General features: G+C 41.4%; 1 protein-coding gene across 3 annotated transcripts in view; it reads left to right on the top strand.

Moving 5' to 3' along the window:
• Nucleotides 1-16,157, top strand: part of fibcd1b (fibrinogen C domain containing 1b) — a 172,416-nt gene that overhangs the window by 132,754 nt on the left and 23,505 nt on the right. For all 3 annotated transcript variants that reach the window (XR_013296655.1, XM_077585884.1, XM_077585885.1), the window contains one exon: nucleotides 7,193-7,289. Coding sequence is in view for 2 of the 3 variants with exons in the window: in XM_077585884.1 (XP_077442010.1) it covers nucleotides 7,193-7,289 (97 nt within the window). In the remaining variant the exon portion in view is untranslated. The remainder of the gene's footprint in view (nucleotides 1-7,192; nucleotides 7,290-16,157) is intronic.

Here is a 16,157-nt window from a genome sequence, read left to right as displayed (position 1 = left end):
GTTACGATGGGGAGAATGTCGCGGGATTTGCGGCTAGAACAGTTGCCAAGAAAAAGAGTTTTTGGGGAGGATTTTTGAGCTACTTTGTTGGGAAACTTGCCATGTTGAATATACAGTGTGATTAAAAAAAAAATTAAAAAAGTATTTCCCCCTTCATGAGTTCATTTTTAATATTTTTATTTATCACCGATTTTAACATGACAATCACTTCTGTGTTCTTGCAGATTCGCCAATTTTGCTCATTTTTTCAAACCCGTCCTCCATTTTTTTACGTTTTTTTTAGCTCAAGCAAAAGAAGACCTGTCCAAACGAATCGATTATCAAATTAACTATTTTGATAATCGAGCAATCGTTTGGAACAATTTGTATGTTTGATTCAAACCCGTCCTCCATTTATTTTATTTATTTTTTTGTGCTCAAGCCAAAGAAGACCTGTCCAAATTAATCGATTATCAAATTAATTAACAACTATTTTGATAATCGAGCAATCGTTTGGAACAATTTGTATGTTTTATTCAAACCCGTCCTCCATTTTTTTTTAACGTTTTTTTTTTTTGTGCTCAAGCAAAAGAAGACCTGTCCAAATTAATCGATTATCAAATTAACTATTTTGATAATCGAGCAATCGTTTGGAACAATTTGTATGTTTTATTCAAACCCGTCCTCCATTTTTTTTAACGTTTTTTTTTTGTGCTCAAGCCAAAGAAGACCTGTCGAAATTAATCGATTATCAAATTAATCAACAACTATTTTGATAATCGAGCAATCGTTTGGAACAATTTGTATATTTTATTCAAACCCGTCCTCCATTTATTTTATTTTTTTTTTGTGCTCAAGCCAAAGAAGACCAAATCAAATTAATCAAATTAATTAACAAGTATTTTGATAATCGAGCAATCGTTTGGAACAATTTGTATGTTTTATGTAAAAAAACAAAAACAAAACATAAATCTTACATTAGACTTGAAATATTTCTGTGAGTGAGCAAGACTTGGTCCCGCGAGTTCAGAACCGCAAAGTGCAAGCGAAAGTGAACATTTCGTTCCCGTGTTTATTTATACGAGGCGAAGTTGAGCTCTGAGCCGCAGTTTCTGCTTCCTTTGTTTATTTTTTTTCTTACACCGATTTCCCGACTTTCCAGTGACCTCAAAGTGTTTCTATTGATGCTTGTGTCTTCCCGACGTCTGAATGGGTCGCAAAGCAGACAAGACAGGAGGTAATTCTGGGGCGAAAATGGGCTGTTTTAGACTTTGCGGCGCATGTAGAACAGCACGTATAAAGAATTCAATACCTAAGAGCTGCACGAAGAGAAAGAGATTGAACTGCAAAACGGAGACGGGTTTGATGCGAAGCGAGCCGAGTCGTAATATGAAAAAGAGGTTGCCGCTGTCCCAGATTCATCCGGGATTTTTTTATTTTTTTTTTTAACTCTGCGGGAGGTGAAGACAATTGATCCTTTTCATTTCAACTAGTCCATTGCAATAAAAAGAAAATTCCGCCTTCAAGTGTTGCATTAACAGCCTGGTTACGTAAGTGGGTGGCCTTTCAAAATGAAGGTTTCCGAACCCTGCCACTTTTGAAGCAATCCTGCACTTCTCCGGCGTGTTTACAGTATCGGCGACAACAGGCTGTACTTCCCGCCAGCCTAATAAGACGTTTTTCACCTCGACTTTGATTACCTGTTGCCCTGCGGCTAAACGGCAAGGATGTGAGGATTTTGGAGCGGGCGCGGTGGCGGGGGGGGGGGGGGGGGGTGGGGGGGGGTTATGTTGTGATGTTGTGATGTCAAGCGCAAACATCGGAGCGCGATGACATAGCCAGCGTTTGCGGCTTAAAAGGTGACAACATGAGACGTTCTCGGCCGTGTGACTCAAAATACGGCCAAAATGGCAGCCAGGAGGACATTATATACACGCGGAGCCGGTCTGTTTGCCTGGCTGAGGATTCGAGAATATGAACATGGATAAATTAGGGCTGGGTATCGATTCTAATTTACTCAATCGACTCAATTCAAATTTTTCCTAATTCGATTGTATGGGATATCGATTCTTCTTAAATATCAAGGACATGATAAAAACTCCACAAACATTAAATTCCAAAGTAAATTTTGTCTCTGGTTAAATAAATTAGTTTGTTGATGAAATTAATTATAAGTTATATATAAGTTATATATAAGAAATTAAGTTATAATCACTTAAAGTGTTACACAATCATTGACATCAGCAAGGATGAGATGAAAATATTTTCCTGATCTAATTCAATAATTCTTTTTCCTCAAACTTCATTTATGAAACACCTTTCATACATTAAAATGCAACTCAAGGTGCTAAACAATGAAAAACATCCATAATACGATTTTAAGCCCCCCCCCCCAAAAAAATAAAACACACAAAAAAACAACAACAACAAAAAACATGTTGGGGGCACAGAGAAACCATGTGAGGAAAGGCACCCAGGAAACACTGGAGCTAAAAACTAAAACAACCCAAAAAAAACAGTTCAAAGCTAAAAGAAAACAGATTAAAAGGCAAAAAAAAAAAAACACCTTAAAGACAATATGATAAAAGGAACTGGAAAATAAGAAAATCAATAAAAAGGCGTTAAAAAGATCATTTAAAAACTAAAAAAGTGTTTCTTGAGCCTCCTCTTAAAAATATCAACGATATGATAAAAGCAGGTCAGATAAATAAGTTGGCCCAAGACCGTTAAGACATTTAAAGACGAATAAAAGCATCTTATTACAATAGTAAACATAAAATTAAAAAAAATCTAGAAAGAATACATAAAGAATACATAAATACATACAATGCTTACTGAAATCAAATCAAGTTAATTTTATAACTCAAAATCGAAGTTCCCTGGTCCACAGCGTCTATCCAACACAAAAACTCTAGAGGGGAAGTGGCAGTAAAACAGGCCAAACTCCAGATGCCAAAGTGTAAAAAATGTACTACAAATGGAAACCAGCCATTCATTTTTGTAGCCTTCTGGAATGAGCGTCTCTTCACTCTGAGCTGGATGCGATAAAAATGTCAAAGCTGTCGTGGTGGGAAATGGCCTGCGTCAGAGTATTCTCAAGAACCCTGACCTAAAAGAGGAAGAGGTGGAGAGGGAGGAGAAACAGTCGTAAAACAGGCCAAATTCCAGATGTCCAGAAAATAAAAGAATGGCCTATGTCATTTTTTTCAGAAAACACGAAAACCTGAACCACATTCTGATTCAATTATGTGTCGATAATTTCATTTCATTTATTTTTTTGTTTAGACAAAAGAAAAACGTTGTCAAAATATGACTTACGAGGCTGACGATATGCCATAAAAAAAAATGTGATGAAAACGAGCAACGTGGTTTCCTGCTTCTCTAGCGAAATACGCCGCCCCGCGCCACAACGTTTGGTCGCGGGTCCTCCGACAAGATAATGAGCCCAAAGCAAACAAAACGTTGCGGCGTCGTAAAAATCCCCGATGGAAAGCCAACTTGACATCTGCGGAAGATGAAGAACCGAAAGGCTTCCATCCAGCCGCTTTGCGACGCCGGCCCGGAAAGGAGAGCAATAATTGTCCTGTCGTGAAGACGGAGAGATTGCGACCCCCGAGGTCGGCTTGTAATTAAAAGCGGGGGAAAGAGCCGGCCTGTCGCGGAAGGACGGCGGATATTGAAGTGGGGGCGGGCCCGGTCGGTCCGAGGCACTTTAACCCGCGGCCTGCTCGCCGCTTGACTCGGACGACCGCCGAACCGCTCGGGGTGACCTCGTAAAAAGTTTCCCGCTACGTTCCGAGCTTTTCGTTCCAAAGAAAGTCTCCGTTGTACGACCGCATATTCGGGCCCGGTATAAAAAACATTTTTTTAGAGGACGAGAGCAATATTCGGAGGAAAAAAAAAAACACAACTTTATAAAGTAGCAAATTTGCAAGTTTATAAAGTTTTTTTCTCAAAATATTGCCCCCGCCCTCTAAAATATAAATATTTATACGTAATAGGCTGTCGTACCATTGAGCTCAGATATTTATTTGGATTTTTTTGCTATTCATAATTTGTACATTATTTGTCAATATGTTTATTTATTATTCTGTCATTTACATGAGTTGTATGGTGCCAATAGAAAAATCATTTCATGTACAGTTTTTTTTTTTTTGCTTCCTCACATACCGTACATATCAGATATATATTTACAGTATATTTGTATAATTTTATAAAAGTTAATTGTTGGTTGATTACCATTAAATCATTTATAGATTTTTAAAATGAGTCATTATTTTTATTATTATAGTATTTTTACAGAGCTCCCAAAAACGTATAAATCCGTCCTATTCTAACTCTTTCACTGCCAGACGTTTTCAGAAACGGGTTGTCCCCACTGCCAGCCGATTTAAGCATTTTGAGTGATCTTTCAAGGTCCACAGAAAATGTTGTGTTTGGACTATGGAAACACACGTACTACCAAATGAAAGATTGGACTCTCGGCTTTCATCAGAAAAAAAAAGTTTGTTTCTACCTTATTCCGTTCTTCAGTAATCAACAATAGAAAATGGTTAGTTTCACCGAAATTCTCTCTTTTGAAACAAAAAACGGAGAAAAAGAGCTTTTTGTGAAACGATGTTATTTCATGCACTCTAGTGAATTGTACACTTCTTTTTGTCCATGAATGATGCCACAAACACCTAAATAGTGCTTCACTTCTGTAAAACGCTTTCACCAACAATGAAAAAGTGTTTTTTGATTGCAAAATACGTTTATTTCCATTCAACAGTGTAACAATTTGACAAAACAATTTCGCAAACTATTTACAAATGTGTGCAACTGTGGTACTACTTACAATTATGTGGATGTTTCAAATACAGTTTTTCCTTTTGTAACGCTCTCCTGCGTGCAAGGAGACGCCAGGACTCGCACAACAGTTTACTTTCACTTTCACATTGGTCCGTCCACGGAGTCACCATCATCTTCATCATCGATGATGATCATGTCATCAACAATGTGCTTTTTTAGCGATGCTTTTGGTCTTTGAAAAAAACGGCTCTGGCGTTAGCTCCTCGCGACCGGCCGCCATTTTTCCTTTGTTTTCCATTCTGATCTCCTGCTCAACGTTCTAGCTCCGCCTCTACTGACGCCCAGCCGATCTTGTCAAAAGAGAGTCATCGCTGCCCTCTAGGGGCCAAAAATAGTCATTAGGCTCAAAAAACCTGCTTAAAACTTTCAGGAGAGCTCCGCAAGCCTTCCCAGCACCCGTTTCAAAAAAAAAATAAAAAATCATTGGATGACGTCTTTTGACGTCATTGGCAGTGAAGCGTAGGTTTTTACTTGACGTCTTTAAACGTCTGTGGCAGTGAAAGAGTTAAAAACTGATTTGTGAACTTTTTTTTTTTTTATGTGCTTTATGCTAGAGCACACACAAGGCTTACTTTTATTAGGACGTAACCGAGAATTTTTTCTGATTAGGGTGAGAAAGTTTCTCGTCCTAATGAGAAACATTTCACTTTTTCATCCTGACGAGCTAGCAGCTAACGTAGCAGCCCGCATCTTCCCTCCTTCTAACGTCACAAACCCAAGTCACAGAAGACTCCAATCAAAGCCCTTTGTTGACAAAAAAGTGGGTCAATACCCACAAACAAACAAAAAATCCTATTGAGACAATAGAAAAAAATGGGGACAACTGCAGGAAGTCGAAAAATCAAAACATAAAACCAGGTAACTGTGCAAAACTCTAACTGTCCTTTGATGCAGCGCATTGTTTGCTGTTCAATCACTTCAGCCTGTCAAGAGAATTCAATTTCTGAGGAAAATACATTTTTACAGGACAATAACGCAGCATGACAGGATATTAGAGGACCTGCGAGTGAAAAAGGGTTTTGATAAGAAAAACACACCAGGAGGGTGAGGGGGGGGGGGGGGGGTGGCATATGTCCGCAAACACTAAAGGCAACGTGATCGGTTGTTTGGATAAGCGCAATCAAGATGTCGCCAGCATTTGGTTTGCCTGCGCAGATGTCGTCGAGTACGTATGGACGCCGACGCCATATGCTGCTACACGCTATGTTAAAAGATTACGAATAAACATCATTAAGCTTCAATGCTAATTTGCAAAATCAACAGAGAACATATCGCCACAAAAAGAGGTGTCGGAAAAGGAATCCAAAAACTGACTGGCTCCCTATGACAAAAAGAAAACTTTCGCCCCAAGGTTTATTCGGGGATAATGAAAATATTTCCTCAACAATTGGTGTCAGAAGGGGGATCCAAAGATCAACTCACCCGACAAAATGCCAAACAGATTCTAGACTCCTACTATTCATTCTAGTAATATGCAAAGTATTGTCACAGCTATTGGTGTCAGAAGTGGGATCCAATGATCAACCTACCCCACAAATTGACAAAAACAATTTTTGGGGAGGTTCCCGTTCATTACAATAATAACGTTTTGCAAAACTCTTGGTGTCAGAATTGGGACCCAAGGAACAACCCCACCCCACAAAATGCCCAAAATATGATTATTCTACACTCCTACTATTCATTCTAGTAATATACAAAGTATTGCCACAACTCTTGGTGTCAGAAGTGGGACCCATGGATTGACAACCTCCAAAAATAAATTTGGGGGTGGTTCTTACTGTTCATTCCAATAATAAAGTATTGCCAAAACCAGTGGTGTCAGAAGTGGGATCCAAGGACTCACCAGCTCCCCAAATTGTAAAAAGAAAAGCATCTAACTCTTAGTTTTCTATTGCTGTCAGAAAAGGGATCCATGTATCAAAAAAAACAACTCTAGGCATCTGCCAGTGTTCATGACCGTAATTAACAAATTGTTGCCACAACAACTGGAGTCAGAAGTGGGATCCAATGACTGACCAGCCGCACAAAATGACAAAAAAGGCATTTGTTGATTTTTATTTACAGTATTTCCCCTATTGTTTATTGTAGTAATAGACTATATAGCCATAACAATTTATGGCAGAAGTGGGATCCAAGCATCAACCAGTATTTTTTATTAAATTTTTGGGGCAAATTGCTTTTTGGCCACGTAGTTCTTCATTTGTGTTCATTTGCTGGCTTCATTTTCCATGGATGAGCTCGGCCAACACTGGCCCGCTTTGAAGGAGTCATCGCAGAGGCAGGATGAAACGCTGGGACGAATCTCCATCTCATTTGCTAACCCCCCGCCCCGCTTTGCCCCGCTTTGTCTCGTCCTGTGTAGGTGATCCAGCGGCGGGAGGACGGCTCGGTCAGCTTCTTCCGGGCCTGGGAGTCCTACCGCGAGGGATTCGGGAAAATCACCGGTGAACACTGGCTCGGTAAGTGGCAACATCCACGTATTCCCGCGACAAAAAGGAGCTACTAATATTCATGCTGGGCCCTGAGTCTCCTGTTAGATAAAATGTGACTCGCCTTGTGTTGGTGGGTTTTCGTGGTTCTGTTTTGAAATGGAAACAGTTAGCACTGCACTGCAGTTAATCGATAACAATGATTAGATGAGATTGAGATGTATGGCCCTTAGTCTCCCATTGGATAAAACATGTCACATGCAGGGTTTTTTTTTCCAAGTGGAATGCTGACGTCATTCTCCCTCAATGATTGTTAGCAGTGGATCTTTAGTTTGCTGCCCTCAGTCTCTTATTGGATAAAATGTGCTCATGCTGAGAAATATAGACAGTGGGTTCTGACTGAAGCATTTGAATATGTTGATGGTTGAGGATTTTGTTCCACAGTCTCATATTTCTTGCAGTGGGCCTTAGTCTCTTGGAATAAAATAAGATGTCAAGAAATAGATTAGAGAAAGTGGCTTTCTCTTTCAGTGTTTGTTAGCAGTAAAAGCCACCTTAGTCTCCACTTGGCTGTCTTGCTGCCCACAGTCTCCTATTAGATAAAATTTGACCCATGCTGAGAAATACATATAGGAGACTGTCATCGCCTCCGTTATTTGTTAGCAGTATGATACTCCACATTCTCCACTTTGCTGAAACAATCAGCTTTCTAGCTGCCCTTAGTCTCTATCTTAGTTTTACTTCAATGTTTTTTTGCAAGTCTCCCTTCTTACTTGAATTTGAATTTCTCGGAAAAGGCCTCCAGCTACAACCTGTCGGAATGGTCGCGGGAGGCTTTGCCAAATTGAGTGACCTCGCCCTCCCTCTGACGCCGCCATCCGAGGATGCGGTCAGTCTTGTTCAAGTTGGCCGCATGCCTTTCAGTCAAGGTCGGCTGCTTGGAGAGGAGGAAAAAAAAAAGAAGCAACTTACCTTCTAAACTTCACAGTACACACATAAAAAAAAGAAAAAATACGCGCGCACACACAGTCGTCCCCACGCCCAAAAAAGCTAATCTTTTGCTGAGATGTTGTTTCCCGAGGAAATTTGGCTGCGGCCTCAGGTTTTTAATGAGCTTTCACAGTTGTAACTGTGTTGTGTGTGTGTGTGTGTGTGTGTCTTTGAAAGCTCTCATCTCAGTCACACATCAGTTTGGGAGAGCAAATGGAGCCTGAAGAAGAAAAAGAAGTTTGTCTCAGTGGCGCGCACGCACACACATGCGCGGTCAAGGTTCCCGGGCGGAAAAGACGTCCTCTCTCATCCGCACTTCAGATAAAAAGCACTCTCTTGAACACTTACGGCGCGCAATGTGCCCCCGGGGAGCCAACCCTCACAACGCAGAGCGGACATAATGTTTGGAATGGAGTGTGCCAGCCCGCAGAGATTTTGGGCAAATAGCCGCAAAGTAAAATAACAACCGAGAGAGGCAAGAACACGACTCCTTTCAAAGCCCAGATGCTTCAATTAACCATCAGAAATAACAAACGGATTCAAGGTGACAAAATGGATGACGGGGTACCGGAATTTTTAGATGGCATATTTAGTTTGGCCCTTTATCTCCCCTTGGATAAAATGTGTCTCACGCTGAGAAATAATTGGAGACACTCGTCTTCTTCTGTTGTTTGTGATCAGCATGATATGCCACAGTCTCCTCTTTACTGCATTGGTGTCTTGTTGCCCGCAGTCTCCCCTCAGATAAAATGCGTGTCTCATGCCTCAAAATGATTGAAGGCTAGCTTTGTTGTCCTTTGTTGTTCGTGAATGGTGTGATATGGCACACTTTGCTTAATCGTCTTTTGTTGCCCTCAGTCTCCCCTGGGATAAAATGTCTTTCATGCATAGAAATAATTTAAGGAGACCCTTGTACTCATCTATTTTTTGTGACCAGTATTATACTCCCCAGTTTTTCTTGTTGCCCTTAGTCTCCAATTGGATCAAATGTTGTCTTGTGCTGGGAAATAAATACTGGACACTCAATCAATGCTTTAAATTGATGTTAAAGCAATGCACTCCATAGTATCCTTAGTCTCCTCTTGGACAAAAATGCTGTCACTCTGAGTAATTATTAAAGGAGGCACTCATTTTCCTCTATTGTTTGTTAACTGAATGATCCTCCACAGTCTCCAATTGCAGTCTGCTTTCCTGCTGCCCTTATTCTCCTGTTGAGTAAAATTTGCTTTCTTACATGATATGAAAGCTAAGGATACTAGTTTTCCTCCAGTTGTTTTCAGTATCATACCCCACAGTCTCCACTTTACTCTAACAGCCTTATCTTATTGCCCTCAGTCTCCTATTGGACATACATACTGTATGTAGCCAAAGTTAAAGCAACACACAAAGTCAACAGAGTCTTTACTAAATATTCTTCTATTTCTCTTGCCGCCGTTTCGCAGAAAGCCAAAGGGGGGGAAAAAAAAATCCAACCGCTTGCTCTCAGGGACTTTCGACTTCTCTAGTTTCTTTTTTGCTGTCCAGCCGGTTGTTGTTTTTGTGGATGTGAGGCCGCTAAATGGTGCAGCTTGCGATTTTAAAACACAAACAACGGGAGGCTGCCTGGATCCCGGCAAAACCGCGGCGGGATATGCAGCTTCCCCGCGATGTGTACACACACGGCCAAGCAGCCAGCAGGCTACTTTCACTTGTAGCCTTTTGTGGCTCGCCCAGGGTGCGCTATTGTCTCGTCACCCCCGTCATCGATTGCCCTCGGGGCAAAAATGACAAATGGATTCGGTCTTCAGAGGGAGAGAGCGTCATTGCGGCTGCCGCCTCCAGGCGAGTAATACTCGCCGGCGTTGTTAGCCTGCCACGTCTGAAGACACGGTCTTCTGTTTTGCTCTACATATTGCTTTGCTCGAAGAAAAAAATGCCTTCTCTTTTTTTCGTTTTCTTTTTTGCCCTGAGATGAATCCAGACATAATAGCTCCAAAGTGGTGGCAACAGGGTGAACGATGTGGCTGTTGTGCAACCGCAGACAGGCTACAACACATAACAAGTGCTGTTGTTGAAACGACCAAGAGGAACGTATTTGTGAAATGACATCATTGATATGTACTTTTTTTTTTGTTGTTACTTTTTGGCTTTGATTTAAAAGCATCTACACTTGAGGCTGACTTCACTTGTGTTGGCAGCTTATTCCATGTGCGTGCAGCATAACAGCTAAATGCTGATGCACCATGTTTGCTTTGAACGATCAGTCAGTCATTAAAACAAAGTAACGGTAATCTGCTCCTTTGCAAAGTCCGTATGCAAAACAAGAGATGCTTTTGAGGGTGAGATTGAAGTTGTTTTTGGTGAAAATAAATTGAAAATAAAGCCTTTTCGTAGATTGCTTAATTGATTTTTTTTAGCCTACAAGGCCACCGTACTTCTCGTTTGAGTTATCGCCAACAAAGCTTTGAGGTCGTCTTTGGACAGGAGCGACAACTCCCGCGCTTTGTTTTTCTTCATCATCATCTTACGTTTTGTCTGACCGGCCGGATGTAAACACTCGACAAGAATAAATGAGGACAAATGCCTGCTGTGAGCAAAAATAGCTGACGCGTAAATGGAAAGCGCTCGGAGGAACGGGAGAAACAGATTTTCTTTAAAACGCCGACATCAATACGGCAACCTTCAAGCGCATTCTGTCGCCGCTGATTCCCCCGATAGTTGGACGCTTCCCCCGGGGTTTGAGTGGTCAAATTGATAGATAAACTCACTTGGCAGCGCGCGCACATCAAGAAAGGCGGTGTTTTTTTTTGGTGGACACTGTGGAGTGTGAGGGCGTACACTAAGAAGCATTCAGACGGAATCCATAGACGTTCGCCGTCTGTCGTGCTGTGACCGGTAGCCCATCGAGCTGAACCCCTTTGTGAGCGTCACATTAAAAGGCCGTCAGTCAACTCTTGAAGGTTGTGTGTGGTGGGAAGGGGGCGGGGGGTAGTGGTTAACTTTATTTTTAGAGCACATAGTTACAAAACATTTAAAGGAAAAAAAAAAAATTATTTAAGGAAATTTTTTTCCTGACGTGTCCGGAACGCAGCTGGGCGGAGCCGCAACGCATGCGGTGTAATCCCGGGACTGAGGTTGCGGCGGTACTTCGTCCAACTCTCTTCGGCGCATCGCAGCATCGAGAGCACCACAACTTTTTAAACAGACATTTTTGCATTTGTCTGGATGTCTCCGTCTTGAAAGACACGGGTTCGAAGGCGGCTGGGGGGGGCGGTTCCGGCACAATCCAGTCGGTACTGGACTTCGTCTTGGATGTTGTGATGTGATTGTTCCTTGCTGGTCATCGATGATAACTCGTACCTTGCACGGTATCAATCAACAGACCAAACATGCAAACACACCTGGAATAATAAGTTTTCCTTCAAGGAAGTCGTTCTGAAAATAAGCACAAACGTCCGACATACTCCACTGGGACATATTTGGAAATGTGTGAGGCATTTAGTTGGATGACACGAGCACAAGGGGAACAAAATAAAATCATACATTGGCGTCATTACTTATAGAGCACACTCGGGTGCTACTGCAGCACAGCGACCATAAAAGGCGTCATAAGTTGTATTAACAGCCGTAATGCAGACAAATGTGCTTGATTGGCGGCGGGCAAACAAAACACATGTAAGCCCTTATGGATTGTCATTATCCCAAAAAGCACAAAATGCTAATGTGCCTACTCGAGTGTTTAATGAGCCAGCTGTAGCGAGCGTGAAGCGAGACCTCATCAAATTCATTTGATACACAACAGCTTTCGCCTGAGGACGCGAGACATGCGAGCGGATGTTATGGATCGGGTGCATCGTGATCGGGGGCGAAGCGTGCGACACACTGTCCTCGCCAGTTGGTCACATCTCTTTTATCTCTATAGAAAAGTTGGCGCCCAAGTGGCCCAGCTTTTTATTTTGCTTAATAGGTAGAAATCATGGTTTTCATACCGAATGCATGGAAGTCAGCTGATCGGCAAGAAAAAGATCCAGGCCATTAACAGTATACAGTAATTAGACACACCCCTTTCATAGTACACTGGCCACTGGAAGAGTTGAAATCCACTGATATCAAGACAAGAAAGTTCCACCCCAAGTCCGACATCTTGAAGCTGTACACAAAGTGGAAAGAGCTAGCTGTTAGAAGGACGAGAAGGAGCCAGATGGACTGTCCTGGAAAGATAAGCCCCTGCTTTGCATGTACCACTGGAAGAGTTGTAATCCACTGATATCAAGACAAGAAAGTTCCACCCCAAGTCCGACATCTTGAAGCTGTACACAAAGTGGAAAGAGCTAGCTAGCCGTTAGAAGGACGAGAAGGAGCCAGATGGACTGTCATGGAAAGATAAGCCCCTGCATGGCATGTACCACTGGAAGAGTTGTAATCCACTGATATCAAGACAAGAAAGTTCCACCCCAAGTCCGACATCTTGAAGCTGTACACAAAGTGGAAAGAGCTAGCTGTTAGAAGGATGAGAAGGAGCCAGATGGACTCTCATGGAAAGATAAGCCCCTGCATGGCATGTACCACTGGAAGAGTTGCAATCCACCGATATCAAGACAAGAAAGTTCCACCCCAAGTCCGACATCTTGAAGCTGTACACAAAGTGGAAAGAGCTAGCTAGCTGTTAGGACAATAAGGAGCCAGATGGACTGTCCTGGAAAGATAAGCCCCTGCTTTGCATGTACCACTGGAAGAGTTGCAATCCACCGATATCAAGACAAGAAAGTTCCACCCCAAGTCCGACATCTTGAAGCTGTACACAAAGTGGAAAGAGCTAGCTAGCTGTTAGAAGGACGAGAAGGAGCCAGATGGACTGTCCTGGAAAGATAAGCCCCTGCATGCCATGTACCACTGGAAGAGTTGCAATCCACTGATATCAAGACACGAAAGTTCCACCCCAAGTCCGACATCTTGAAGCTGTACACAAAGTGGAAAGAGCTAGCTAGCTGTTAGAAGGATGAGAAGGAGCCAGATGGACTCTCATGGAAAGATAAGCCCCTGCATTGCATGTACCACTGGAAGAGTTGCAATCCACCGATATCAAGACAAGAAAGTTCCACCCCAAGTCCGACATCTTGAAGCTGTACACAAAGTGGAAAAAGCTAGCTGTTAGAAGGACGAGAAGGAGCCAGATGGACTCTCATGGAAAGATAAGCCCCTGCATGGCATGTACCACTGGAAGAGTTGCGATCCACTGATATCAAGACAAGAAAGTTCCACCCCAAGTCCGACATCTTGAAGCTGTACACAAAGTGGAAAGAGCTAGCTGTTAGAAGGACGAGAAGGAGCCAGATGGACTGTCCTGGAAAGATAAGCTCCTGCATGGCATGTACCACTGACAAATTGCAGAAGAAAACACACCCCAAATATATATGTAAAGGATAGCATATTTTAATCTTTCAGTGAAAATGTAAATTAGATCCTTGCAAGACGTATATTTTCGTGTTTCATTTGCTCCTAAAAGTAACCGATTTCATGTCCCAACACTCGTATCTGGCCCGTACAGGGCTCTAGCAGCGACTCCTTTTCGAGTGTCAACCACTCTCGTATATTATACGGCCGACCTTCTCCCTTACACGGCCAATGGGAGCGAGTCCTTCACAGCGGCCGTAAAAAGCAGAGGTGGCCGTGCTTCTGGGGTCCTTTTTAATGGAACACTTTCTCCGGCTGCCCGCGACCCCTCGCACTCTGTGACGTCTTTATGTGGACGGCCGAATAGAGATGAGTCTCGTTTGAGTCTCTGGGTTGCACTTATTCATTTCCATTGCTTATTAGTGCTTATGTCTTGATTTAATACGGGGGGGGTTTTCATCTACTGCAAGGCGTCATTAATCATTGTAATTAAAAGCAAAACGTGCAGTTACTTTGTTTTAATGAACCAAAAAGCTTGAATAATGTGCGTTCTTAATTGGACTATATTGTCAACAACAACAACAACACGTACTTCCACGACAGGCAGCACAAAATAACCAATCGCTGTTACTTTGTGTTAATAAGCCCAATGGCTTAACAAAGACCTTTATTCATAGGAAGCCGTTGTTAAAGAAACACAGGTCGCACAAAACTACCAATCGCTACCACTTTGTATTAATGAACCAAGTGCCGAAAACCTTGGATAGTGAGTCTTCTCGTCGGTATTGAGAAATGGAGAGCTGAAAACCTTGAATGAAGACAGACGGGCGTTACATTGTATGAGTTTTCCATAGGATGCCATTCTTGAAATCCTTTCATACTTTTGATGTAGACCAAACGAACAAACCAAAAAATCATTTTCTGCCACTTTGTGTCAATTAACCAAAGGCTGATCACCTTGAATACCGAGTTTTTTTTTGGTTTTGTGTCTCACAATTGTATCGTTTCAAACGGGAGTCGTAGCGCATATAAGTATGAGTCATCGTAGCACACCATTGTGCACGTTCACCTTATCAACAGGCCGAAAGGGGCCACGCACATCTTGAATCGATTCAGCTCGCTGCAGAAGAGAAGCGAGAACGGCATAAAGGATATGTTGTTTACATGACGCATGAACCTTCTCTTTTTTTATATACAACATACAACATATCCTTTGTGCCGTTCTCGCTTCTCTTCTGCATAGAGCTGAATATATATATATATATATAAATATATATACACATATATATATATATAAATATATATATATATATATACAAATATACACACATATATATATATATATACATATATATATATACATATATATATATACACATATATATATATATATATATATATATATACACATATATATATATATATATATATATATATATATATATATATATATATATATATATATATACACACAAAATGTTTGTCCTTGTGAACTTAGACATAACTACTGAACCCCATGTAAACAAATGTCAATATTTATGGTTTTCTAAAAATAAAAATAAAAATAAAAAAAGCTACAATACAATTTCCCTAATTTAAAGCGAACAATAAATCAGTGATTTTTTTCTTTAAGGCATTTTAGTGAGCCTTGGGAAATCATCCAATTTTACTCTTCCTGTCCTAGACGATTTAACACAGTACAATGTCCTTTTTCTTATTTAAAAAAAAATAATAAAAAATGCATTCTGTCCCATTTGGTCCCACCCGTAAGGCAGCTTGGCGAGGATTGCATTCATATGTGAATAAAATGTGACATTTTCTCTATGCGGAGGCATATTTACTTGAAATGCTTATGGATTATTATTTTTATTTTTTTTTGTGGTGCGGCTTTTGTCACAATAGCTCAAACGGCGGGGAATAATTGAGGCTTTTTGTGGCAGGTAATTACCTGCATCCCTTCCCAACAATCATATATCGACACGTTTGTTGACATCCCTCCAAACGCAGATGTCTTCCGTCAGAACGCTTGTACGGTTATTTGGACACTTTGGACGGAATGTCAATGTTGGACGAGACAGCCAGAAGAAAACATTGCCGTATCAATGCAGGGTTTGGACGTTGGGGGTGTGGCATGAAATTTATACAGTACAAGATGTTGCCCTTATTTGACGTGTTGGCCAAGAAACCAAGAAACCAAGAAAACGGAGAACAGAATCATGAGAATATGCATCTGTACATAAACTGACTAATTCATCCGAGTGGAGACTAAGGGCTGCTGCAGCAAAGGGGAATTTGTGGCTTTGAATGCGTCTTTTCTCTTGGCTCTCCATTTCATGGCAGTTTTTCACTGGCCAACGTTGCAGTGTTATATTTCACAGTCTCAATTTTGCTGCAGCTGCCCTTGATCTCCACTCAGATAAAACCACATACCGAGAAGTAAATATGAAGCTTGTGTGGTTACTTTCCTCCCCCTAATCACTTTTAAATGTGAGACACATTTCATCCAAGAAGAGACTAAGGGACAGACAAAGTGTC

Source organism: Vanacampus margaritifer, chromosome 14, assembly GCF_051991255.1.
Source record: "Vanacampus margaritifer isolate UIUO_Vmar chromosome 14, RoL_Vmar_1.0, whole genome shotgun sequence".
NCBI classification, from domain to species: domain Eukaryota; kingdom Metazoa; phylum Chordata; class Actinopteri; order Syngnathiformes; family Syngnathidae; genus Vanacampus; species Vanacampus margaritifer.
The sequence above is the reverse complement of the archived record's forward strand: the minus strand, read 5'-3'. Positions and strand labels throughout refer to the sequence as shown.